Raw genomic sequence first — 12467 nt, 5'->3', positions numbered from 1 at the left:
CCCCCCCTTTGTTCTACATAAACCTTAAATCCACAGAGGTGATGTGTGGTAGTAAATCCTTTCTTGGCTAATATCAGGAGGAACGCTGTGAGCCAATCCCTCTAAGCTCATTTTCAGCACTAGAAGAGAACTACCAACTCTGAGAAACTGAGTGGGTAACCCCCTCCTTCTCTCAATCGCTGCTCTTAATCTTCCCTTTCTTCCACCCACCTGATAGAGTGCCCTTTCTTGAGCCCCAAGAACTAACCCATGGCAAAGTACCCACTTGTTTGGCAGCAATGGTTTCATCATTGGAGCTGTTTTTCACAATTTCCCGATATGACATTTCTGAATTTCGCTTCTTCTGCAGAGCACCTGACAGTCTCATCCACAGCTGGGTGAAATGAAGGAAGGAAAAAAAGGGTTTTATGATTAAGACAGGAAACCTCACCAGCAAGCTCTCCTCCCCTTCATGATTAACCAGGAATGCCTCACCTGTGGCCTCATGCTATGAGGAATGCCAGCCAACACCAACGATCGCAGCTTATCGGAACGTGCAAGTGTGACTTCTATCTTGTCCCAGGTGAGGTCCCCCACGTCATGGTTGTGTGTGAATTCCAAGTGGGCCTGCCATTTCAGCCTGTGCTGTGGCTCTTCAACCAGTGGGATCCCCAAGAGCTTGCTGGAGTTTGGCTCCGCGCCATCTGTAGCAAAGAACACCAGCTTTAGGTGTGGGGGAAAAAGTAGCAAGTAGCCTTCTACATCGGAAAAATAATAATTCCTTGAAAAGCTGGACTTTACAATCTAGAGTCAAGAATTCAGTTGTGCATGCTTGGGCAAGTGTATAACCAAGTTCCAATTCTGATCCCAAAGCATGCACAGACCGCCACCGTTGGTGATGTTGAAAAATCCACTCTGACAGTCCCTTATGAGGTATATGGGCACCAGCCAGTTGAAATTCAAACAGGAAGATGAAGGTGTTTTCTTTTCCATTTGAACATTTGTATTCTGGCTCATATGAAATGCCTAAAGTGGCTAGCTGTTCTAATAGTTATTATTTGCATATAGATTTCTATACCACTAAATCTTCTGAAAACAATGTACACAAATAATAATTTTATTATTTATACCCCGCCCATCTAGCTGTGCTTCCCCAGTCACTCTGGGCGGCCTCCAGCAGCTGTCCAGGGTTTCAGACTCCGCTGGTTTCAAGAACGTGAGCCCAGACAAACATGTAGATGGATTGCAGCTTTAAAATACATACGAGCAACACCCTGATCCTATCCTAGTTGTCACCTCCATGTCTTTTCAAGAAGGAAAACCTGCTGTTTACATACATGTGCACTGTTCCTAAATGACATGTTACCAAGAATGTTATCATGTTAGTAAAGCCTGAAGTTAATTTCTTTAGAGGTCAACTGCTTTCAAAGCACCACCAGAATCAAGAGTTGGAAAGGGACTGCTGGGAATAAGTGACTTCCGAAGCAGAGCCCCAGGGAGAGCTTGTCACAAGTTACACCACAAAAATAAAAGGCCTTGCCTTCTTTGTCTACTCGGAAACCAAATTCATCATACCGGAACTCTGGCTGTTCAACAGATTCTTCTTTCTGGAAAACCGAAGAAAAGAATTGCTTTCCATTCTTTGCCACTAGGTGGTACAACACTTTTACACACTGCAGGCATCCAAAATAAAAATGGGAGCACTCTATGCATTTGTGCTGTACTCTTATAGCCTATATAAATAACTTCCACAGTAAATCTAGGAAGAACATGTTGGTAAGATATTTCCATTGGAGATTTTTTGCCTTGCTTCTCCCAACCTTAACCCCTTCTCATTATTTAAAAGGCATCAAAATCCTACAGACTGATGATTTGGTCACTCATTGGCTCAGTCTACATATTATTCTATGTGTACATATACTGTATGCACAGGAAACACTGCTCCCATTTATGCTTCTCCATGTGTGCATCCTTAGCAATGCTTGTCACAACTACTAGTCTAGACACAATTAATACTTCAAATTCTGTACTGTTTAAACCACTTAAGCACAATATTGTCCCAAAGTCTAACATGCTAAGATTAGTACCAAAGCTGTCCCAGTTTCTTTTCGATGTAAAGATCTACCACAGAATTCCTGATTCAACCTGGGGATTGCTGTTAATCCAGATGGCCCCAGAAAACATTTGTCAGCCTAACCCTGTTGTCCTTGAATGTGAGTTTTGAGCATCACCAAGCAGTTGTACATATAACAGTGCCTATCATGCAAGCAGCTGCTCAGCTGGAGTCTTATTTATTTTATCAGTGTAAGGGTTCCTTACTGGCAGCCTTTATCCCAATGGACTCTATGTTTCACAGCTGATTTTTCATTTTATATGTTGTGCCAGGCACATGCACTTCTAATTAAATGTATAGGCTATTTATGTGTGAAACCTTTGGCAAGGTCTCAAGAGCGTGGCTTCCACTACCCAGTCTTTTTAAAAGGGTATACACAGCCATCAGAAGTATTTTATACCCTGGATTCTTTACCCAAATGTAAGACATAATGCAAGATCAGACATAATTTGTGTTTAGGTCACCAGCTAATAAACTATTAGAGTCAGGCTCTATATCAGATTTTGCCAGAAGTGCTAATTTACCTGAGAGCTCCATTCATGCTAGCATGAATGCAGCTGCTGAACCAGCAATTAATTGCCACAAATGCCTAGAAGGGTACTTGAAGACACATACAAACATTCATAATGACACTACTGTTTACTATTCAACAATGAAAGAGAAATTAGGTGCAATATTTATTATTTCACTTTGTCTTATAGTAGTACCTGGGCATATTTGGCCAAGATCTCCTGAGGCCATATGCTGGGTGTGAGAGCAGAGAAGGGCCCACCAGCAGTAGGGGTACAGCTTCCTATATGTAAAAACATTACAAACATACACAACAATGGAACACAAGGGACAGGAAAGTCACACTAACACTTCTGTGATTAAAACAAAAAAAAAATCCTTCCAGTAGCACCTTAAAGACCAACTAAGTCAGTTCTTGGTATGAGCTTTCGTGTGCATGCACACTTCTTCTATGATTAGCCAATCCTAAAACACTTCACAAGACTCTGTCTCCAGTTTTGTGCTATTAAAAGTCCAGAAATCACCATAAGGAAACTGTGGACATATGGAAACATGGAAAAGCAACTAAATTATGCAGGATAGCCCAAGTAACTCAGATATGTACATAGGATTAAATTCATTTTTCACAAGCATGGGAATAACTATTGTTCTAGAAGGGGTGGGGGAACAGAATATACCATGTGAAGCCCAATTCTTCTCAAACCTTTGAAGTGCTAAATTCTAAACACACTTATTTCAGCACAGCTTCTTATTGCCTTCTTTTATTGGCAACCAGGAAAGTATTCCTAGTGTATTAGTTAGGGGCATTGTAAACCAGTCATGGCCTTGCTAGAGATTTTTACTCAGACCCAGACTTTCTGCAAGCAGAAAAGCTATTTATACTATGGGGCCTTTGTTCCCCTTTATTTTCCGACCCATCCCAAAAAGCTACTTGTAAGGGTTAGGGATAACTTCAGAATGGCACAGGAGGGAGTACAGAACACAGTGGGAGGGGAGAAACTGCAAGAATCCAACCACTGACACATTCAAGTTTCTTCCTCATTGCGCATTCCCCAATCTACTGCAATCTCCCATACTCCGTTCCTCCTGAGCAGCTTTGGGGGGCAAAGGGGACTGCAATGGGGAGGAAAAGGTGGGAGAAAATGGCCTTCCACTCAAAAATCCTGATCAAGCCAGTGATTTACATATTCTGTTCTTGTAAATATGGTAGTGTTAACTGAGTTTTCTGTCTGAGAGCTAGAGAAAAGTAAATGAAAAGATGTCTGTGATTCTGTGTGTCCGATCTGATGAGCAGCCTGACTCTCTGAAGTTTCAAAACACTACATGATGCATGTAGCTAACTGGAATAAAGTTAACAACACTGGTATGGTTGGCTTGGTCTTTTCTTAAAATTGGAAGGATTTTGATAAAGTATCAAAATTACTAATAATTGATTAAGGGCTTACCTGACATGGTGGGAGTGGAACGTGGGCAATGGTGGCTATTCTACTCTTCAGAAGGTCACTGCCCTGTTACAACATAGATGCAGGCATAATACAGAAAGAATAAAGCAATTAATATTGGGACCAACAAACTATGCATAACAAGTATAGTTGATTCACAGTTAGCTGCTCTCTAATCAGAGCCAACACTAGTTAAATCAATCCTTACCAAATAAACTTATTTCTATGTTCCAAGAGTAACTCTATGTCAGGAATCAACACATAAAGGAAGCCATTCAAGTGTAGGAGATGAAGTATTCGACTTCAAATGTCTGCTCAGCTATCTTTACAGAATAACCCTGGGCACGTTCGCATCTTGGTTAGTGTAATATATACATGCAGGCCCTACTTATCAAAGGCAATGTGTTCCCGGGAAACCGTTTGTTAGGTGAGAATTCACATAACAAGTCCACGATTTACATTATTTCTTTTGGGAATATATATTTTTAAAGCATTTATTATTTTTTCAATAAGAACATCTAATTAAGATATCAAATCAAATAAAAAAACTAAAATAAAAAAGTCCAATTGTCTTCCAAATTATAATCCTAAATTTTTGGGGGGAAATATTTCTAATGCAGGATGTTTATGATCTCCTTCCCCCATCTCTCCACGGTTTCTTCCTGAAATGGCTGCAGTCCATCAGCAAAAGAGAGACAAATAAAAACAAACTAATTTATCCAATCTCTCCTGCTCCCATCTCCCTCTGTCCATGGTTTCTGTCTGAAAAGGCTGCCTCCAGACAGCAAAGCACAAACAAGGAAATAAGGAAGCCAAATGTTCGGATATCTGAATCTGGAGTGCATATAATGAAGTTTGGGCACAATTCTTTATATACAGATAAGTGATTTTAAGATAGCAAGTGTACAGATAGCAGGGCCTACATGTATATGTTTGTCCTAGCACAGATTATGTCTGATCTTGCATTATGTTTGTCATAGCACTTAAACTGACACTGGTGTAGTTTTCCAGCATTATGGGGCAGGTCTAAATGTTAAGCTTTAAATTAAAAGTAACAGAAGGAGTATAGCTTCCTATAATTAAAGCATGAAGTTGGAAGTATCGAGAAGCAGGATATGGTAGCATTTAATTTAACGATTCAGCTACACAAGTCTAGCTAAGGGAGTCACCATGACACTGTATGTCCATTTCTTAATAATAATAATAATAATAATAATTATAATAATAATAATAATAATAACAACAACAACAATAACAATACTATCATCCTGCCCATCTGTCTGGGTCTCCCCAGCCATTCTGGGTGGCTTACAGCACACAAAAAATGTAAAACATTAGACATTAAAAATTCCCTGATACAGAGCTGCCTTCAGATTTTCAACTCCAACCTTTCCAGAGAAATGTTAACACCATTGACTGTCTCTGTAAAAATAATACATGATGTCCCCTACACAGGTTTCCCTTGACAGCTAGTAGTTGGTATATGCCAGGGGTGGAAACCTGTGGCCCTCCATACACTGCTGGACTTCAGCGCCCAACAGTTGCAACCAATGACTAGGAATTATGAGAGGTGCAGTCCTACATCACCTGGGGAGCCAACAGTTCCCCATTACTGGTGTTTACTATCAAATATAAATACAAACCTGACACAGTAGGCCTCAGAGGTTCACTGCTTGTTGCTTTTCCCAAGCAAAAGCAGACATTGCCGGGATTGAAATGGTTCAGAAACTCCACGTTGGAGGCTACTGCAAGAAAGAAGTCAAACAGACCTTCACAAAGATGAGCGGTGACAATTATTTTGTTTCTAAATTTGAAAACCTGTTCAAGTTTCTCAATACTTGAACACACTTTCTCAATACAGTTTTCTCACCTGTCACTTTCACTCTGAGTAGCAGCAAGAAGTGAAAACAACTTTCTTGAGAAGTTGCATTTCCTCACAACTTGAATACAATATCAAAATGTTGCTACACTGGAAGACCTCTTGGTCACTAAGGGTGGCCTAGTTACTCTTGGGCTTGATTCCCATTTTTCATACCAGGAAATCTCAAGGAACTATTCCAAGGCAAGAATGAGAAAAAAATTCTAGAGCACCCAATATGTTCAAAGAACTACATAAATTATTATTATAAATAATATGGTATTCCAAGGCTGCCTAGACTATCATGTCCATAAATCAATTTTGCAGCATTCTACTAATCCCTTTCTCTGCTGCATTTTGGGGCTGCCTGCATGGTTTCTGAGCAGTATCTAGAACATGGAAGAAAACTATCTAAAGTTTTGAGGTGACTGTCAGAAACATCATTTAAAAAGTTTTTTTAAAAAACCTGCAGAAAATTAAACCAATGTTGGGTGGAAATTTTTGGCTCAGTCCTAATTCATATACTTTTTCACTCCTATGAAGATCTCTTATCATCATTATTACTAAAATTTGTTTACTGCCTTTCATCTGAAGATCATAGCATAGAAAATCAAAATGAGAGCGCAAAATACGTAATGAAACAAAAACCAAACAACAAATCCATAATCCCCATCCCACACACACATTTAAAAGGCCATGGAATGTTAATCAGCCAACAGCCTGGTTACAGAGAAATGTTTTCGCCTGGCACCTAAAGATATGTAATGAGGGCACCAGGCAAGCTCTAAACAGCTTGGGACACAGATATCTGCAAGAATGCCTTCTTTGAATAATAGCTTCCCCATGTTTCAAGATCAGCAGATGAGTCCTCTTGGTGCTCCCTTCTCAGGATGAGGTATGTGGAAAAAGGCATTTGCAGTGGCAGCTCCTTTTATGTTGAGCTCCCTCCCTTTCAAGGTGCATTTGGCCTCACCTTTGGCAGATAGTTCAGCTGCACCTTTTTAAGCAGGTGCCTGAAGAGGGGAGGACCTGATTGCTGCTGCTATTAGCAATTGCACTACAGTGATTTGTTATGTGCTTATGTGGATTGTGTTATTTTATGGATTTTATGCATTGCGTTATCAATTTGCCTGTTATAAACTGCCCTGTAACTTTTGCAGAGGATAGTGTATCGAAATAGATACAATACTCAGATGTCTACTCAGAAGTAAGTCTTACAGAATTCAATGAGGCTTACTCCCAGGTTTGTGGGGTTAGGATTGCTAACAAATTCATTGTCACAGACAAGAGTACTCCAACATGGAATGTGAAAGGCAATATGTATTGGAGAAAGTCATATTGCCAAGGTCCTTTTCAGACTAAGGTAATAAAGGCAGTTATGTGAGAATTTCTTTCTCCTCTCAAATAATAGGCAGCCATGTCTAATGTGTTGCGTGATCACCAGCCCACTCCTCCTACCTATTCCCTCCCACCCCTGCACAGCTCACTAAACTTATTCATAAATAGATGAATATTAAATAAACTGAACTAGGTGGGCAGGTTTTTCCTGCCTTTGGTTGCTATGGAGCATTCCTTAGCAACTGCTTTCAAGACCTGACAAAGAGGAAGAGATGCAGGCAAACACAGCACTGCTAAAGGAAAGTTGCAAAAGAGGGTGGATGAATCACACCTGGTGACCAGAAAGGGGCCATAAATTGGGATGCAAGGAAGGAGGACACTATGTTATGGGAACCAAGCCAGAGATCTAGGGTTTATAGAACAAAGGTGTCAGTCTTATACTAAACTAAACTCCTTTCTCAAGCAGAGCTGTTCTATTAAGCTTCTACCTGTAAAAAAAATATTGATGGTTTTCATAAGTCTATTAAATATTTAGTGCTGCTTTTCAGAGCTGAAAAAACAAAGGAACAACATTAATGTTATCTCAACTCTCTACAAAGATAAATATCATTAAAAATCCTTCACATGGCTGGACATTAATGTCAACAGGTGATATCCAATGTTAGTGATAATCACTCAGTTTAGGTCTACATAAATATGACTTAGTTGGTTATTTATTACCCAATGTGTTCCTACTTATTTAAGCACCATCACATACCTAAATGCACTTCTGCAATGACATTTTATTCAGGTGAACAAGAGCCCAGAGCAACTCATAATTAGTCTGCACTACTGCTATAAACATATTATTTAACCAAGAGGTAAACCCAAGGTAAACCAACGTTGCTTATTAAACAAAGAATAACAAGTGGCATTACCAGAGCTCCAGCAAGTACTCTGCCTACAGAGACTGCCAACAAGGCCCTGTCATGTGATGAGTACCTTTCAATCAAGAGAACTTCGAGACACATTTTAAGCAAAGAGTACCAAATATTAAGTTCTTTCATTCTTGCTACACTTTCAGAATGCGGGAGGGGAGATCCTAGAAGGCAACAAAATTAGCGCTGCATACTAGCAGATTTCTTATATATTTGGTGACAAAGTAATACAATATATTGGAAATATCTTCCAGGAGTTATCAAGGAATGTATAAGATATGTTTTGGAGTTTACTATAGAGGTTATTTTGCTGAAGAATTGAAGAAATTTTATTTTTTTAAAAGAGCAATGCTTGACAATTTATTAGCAGAATCCAAAATTCTTGCAAACATTTGTAAATGTGACCAAAAAATGTTAGTGAAAGAATGGCCAAGACAAACATATAAAACACATTAGTAATAGAGCAATAAATACAGAAATAAAGTAAAATATAGACATGAGAGGGAAACAACTGATTCACTATAGATTAACATTTTAATAGCCCTCAGTCTTTAGGTGTTTCCTGGAGTGAGCTGGGCCCATGCAAACAATAAAAGTTGTTTAACATGACACGTGGAATTTGTAAAAACTCAAGCTACGTAGCATGGTGAAAAAGGGAAGGCTATGTCAACTGAAGGAAGTTTAAGGCCACTCCTTATACCTATTCTTATCCCATCTGTCATGAATGTCTACTTCTCTATTGTTTAGTAGAAGCTAGCAAGAGCTCCGCCCCATTCAGAAATCAAATATTAACTTGAAGAATTAATGCCAATTCTAGGTAAAGCATACACACCTGCAACAGGGCAGTAACAGATAAGAGAGGCAAGGGTAGGATCAGGAGAACATCTGTTGTGGTTTGATTTGTTAAATGAATATTTTTTCCTGAGGCTTTATTAAAGCAATATGCTACTTACAGTGCATAAGGGATTTTGTATGAAGTTTTAAAGGGACACAACCAATGTGGATTGCTGAACATGTTTTCATATTTAACTCTACAGAATCCCACATGTAACATGTCCCCAAGTGAGAAATGCTGAAAGTCAAACATCCCTAACTCCTGCAAAGAGACTTTTGGCACAACTCACGGATGTTCAGTCCCAAACATTACATTTCTTTTTGCCTTGTTACCTGGACAATAATATATTGCCTCACACATCACTACAATAGACTGTTGCAAAGCAAAACATGGGATAATTAAACAGAAAGTTGTAATTCTGTAATCAAAAGAAACTACAGCAATTGCTGAAAATCAACTACCCTTGGTATTTTGGAAATACCAAAAATACACCACTTCAGAAGAACGAAGAACTTTCTCACATAAACTCAGACGTTTGTGTCCCTCGGACTCCAATGCGTTTTCACTTCTCTAGTTTTCTTAAGGACTTTTATAAAAGCCTTTGTTTATTCTAATTCTAGGAACCCCTGAAATTAACCCTTATCCAAGGCATAGAGTTGAGCCCAATGCTGTGCATGTACAAGTGGAACAAACTTCACTTGTGCCAAGAGACACTTCCCCTTCCTCCCATTGCCCCTGCAGTCCACTATGAGTTCCAAATCTGCTTAAGAGCATCCCCTAACCCTCCAGAGCAGTTTAGTGTAGGGGGCGCAGTAGAGAAAAGAGGAAGGGCAAGTTGCATTGTGAGAGTGCACAACACTAGATTCTATCGTAAGCGGCTTTTAAGGCAAGGAATACATCAATACAGAACACTTCCATGCATGCTTACTCAAAATTAAATCCTATTGGGTTCTATGAGCTTAGTCCCAAACCTAACTAGGTCTACTCAGAAGTAAGTACAATTGAATTTAGTAGGGCATGCTCCCATTTAAGTGGGATTAGGACTGCAGCCTAACTGCATGTAGCATAACAAGTCAACATTTACTTGGAAGTAAGTCACACAAAATAAAGAACAGCTGTTATGATACAGTTAATTTAACAGCAAGTCCAGCTGAACTCACTAGGACTTATTACTGGATAAACAGGCATAGGGTCGGTCTGTTAGAACCGAAAGATCACATGATTTGGTCACTTGCAAGCAATCAGCTACTTCAAAGGAGAAAACAGATCACATTACAGGCCTGAGAACTAGAAAAGTTGAAAGAAAGGGAAACAAAAAATGAACAGGGAACATGCAAGGAAACAAACAAACAAATCTAATCATGAATGCTTTGAGGGGGGAAATGAGTCAGAAAACTGCAGTGTGGTCCTGTGAGTCATCAAAGCACAACAATTAATCTTTCAATGAAATATTGAAAAATACTGGTATCACTCCAGATAAAGGAGCATGCCCTTTTTATAAAATGAAACTGCCATCTACAACAGCACCTGGCATTAGTTTAGGTAATCAGTGTAACTTAAGATAATGAAACTCAGATGAAGCAACAGCTTCTGAGATTCAATATCCTTGATCTGGATTTTTTTTCTTCCAGTAGACTGATTAGAATTCATAATGTGGGTACAATTCTGGCAAGTTCTAAACCTCAAGCTACATACTTGTAATAGGATTAGCGATGTCCCAGAGTGTCATTATAGTGAATGGAGGGCACAAAAAGGGAGGAAAGCCTAGGCAAGCAAAGTAGTTATGTACAAACAGGAATTTGGTGGGGAGAGGGGAAGACAAAACAAAACCTGCCTCAAAGCACCAGTACACACTGACCCGCATATGCATTTGGGACAGCACTGTGCACAGTACAGTGCTAAAGGAATAGAAGATTTTGCTGTATGGACTGTTGTATTCATTGAAACCTTGTTTCTCCATACACCCTTCTAGGAAAATTGGATAGGATATAGACATGTTAGAAGAGGAAAGTATTAATAGATGGACACAAAAGCTTCAGAAACAGGGGAGAGATAATTAGAGGGAAGAGAAAAGCACTGCACAGGATGTTCTATGTCAAGCGACACCTGACAGTGCCATCAAGTGGGACATGTGTGAATGCAATAGAATTATTCTAGGTTACATGTGCCCTTGTTACAACAGCAGATATTTCCCTTATGAAATGCTAAAAATCCATTTCTGTTTAAAGGTATCCCATACAAAATATCACTCTAGTCTTCTCTACATAATATTCTCAATAATACAAACTAGTTAGCACACACTTATTTAAAGGAGAAGGGCAAAAGTGAAGCATGTATAATACACTGATAACATAAGAAGTCAATAGTAGGAAAATTGGGTTACCTATTTATAGCTGGTCATACATTTAACTGTCTCCTCCCCCTTACCTATGGATTGCTCTGTTGATCTGCGGAGGGGGAATCCAAAATCCATTGTAGTTTAATAACATTATTCAGAGTTTAATTAGATTAGAAAGTCCTAGCTGAAAAACACATTCTAATCTAATTAAACATGCATAACCCTTCCTGACCCTCCATCTTACAAACTGCAGATTTGGGGGCTTTTAAAATCATGTTTTCCCCACCCCCCTCACACCGTATTCCTTGTCCACTTTGGGTAAAAGCTAGCCTGAAGAACACTTTTTCTGGAGGATGCAAAAGCTACTTTGTGAATTTTAGCTGGCCATCACAAAGGCATGACAAGACATGTGAGCCTCATCAATAAAGGATAAACTAGTCCAGACCTTGGTGACCACCTTCTTAGCCTGTTGAGTTTTGGAAGAGGAAGAAGCAGATACAACGCTGACACCTTCTGCCGGCTTCCATTTAGACCAGATGGTCTGCTATCAGGCATAACTGCTTTGCTTCAACGAAACAGCGTCTCTCCTACTTACAGTGGCAGCGTTTCCTTCACGGCCAGCCCGGGGACAAGACCTTAATTTCGCAGGCGGGGGGAGGAAAGGCGAAAGGTGCGGGGATCCCTAACTGTCTCCCCAAACCAGATCTACGTCATGTGACCCGTCAGCGCCCCCCCCACCTGATTTATGGCCACCTCTCTTCCACCTGCCTTCACCTGGGCTGGGGGGGAGGGGCAATTCTTTTAAGGCTCCGGCCCTCAGTCGGCCACGCGGGGGGGGGGGCTGACCCTCAGCCACTCCGTCCGTCCACACACGCAAACAGGACGCCTGTTCTCGGGGGTCCCCGCCTGCTTCTTCCCCCTCCTCTCTCCACGCGAACCCCCTTGCCTGCTCCCCTCTTGTCTCCACCCACCAGCAACCCGTCCCTCTTGCCCGCCCGCCCGCCCATCCTTACGGACTCCAAACGCTCACCTTCGTCCACGGTTTCAGCCTTCCCCCACTTCTTCCCCGCATCTAGTTCCCGTCAGCGCCTACCGAACCCACGACGCATGCGCAGCAACCGAAGCCCCTCCACGACC

General features: G+C 40.5%; 1 protein-coding gene across 1 annotated transcript in view; it reads right to left on the bottom strand.

The window, feature by feature from the left end:
* The window catches only part of SGSM3 (small G protein signaling modulator 3), a 26422-nt gene extending 13955 nt beyond the window's left edge, over positions 1-12467 (bottom strand). The window contains exons 1-7 of the mRNA XM_083701787.1: positions 12361-12467; positions 5688-5789; positions 4048-4110; positions 2800-2885; positions 1520-1586; positions 475-683; positions 266-373 (exon numbers count right to left, since the gene is read on the bottom strand). Of these exons, the coding sequence (XP_083557913.1) occupies positions 266-373; positions 475-683; positions 1520-1586; positions 2800-2885; positions 4048-4054 (477 nt within the window). The 5' untranslated portion in view covers positions 4055-4110; positions 5688-5789; positions 12361-12467. The remainder of the gene's footprint in view (positions 1-265; positions 374-474; positions 684-1519; positions 1587-2799; positions 2886-4047; positions 4111-5687; positions 5790-12360) is intronic.

Source organism: Podarcis gaigeae (genome assembly GCF_964106915.1).
Source record: "Podarcis gaigeae genome assembly, chromosome: 10".
Taxonomy (NCBI): Eukaryota; Metazoa; Chordata; class Lepidosauria; order Squamata; family Lacertidae; genus Podarcis; species Podarcis gaigeae.
This window is presented reverse-complemented; position numbering and strand designations above follow the sequence as displayed.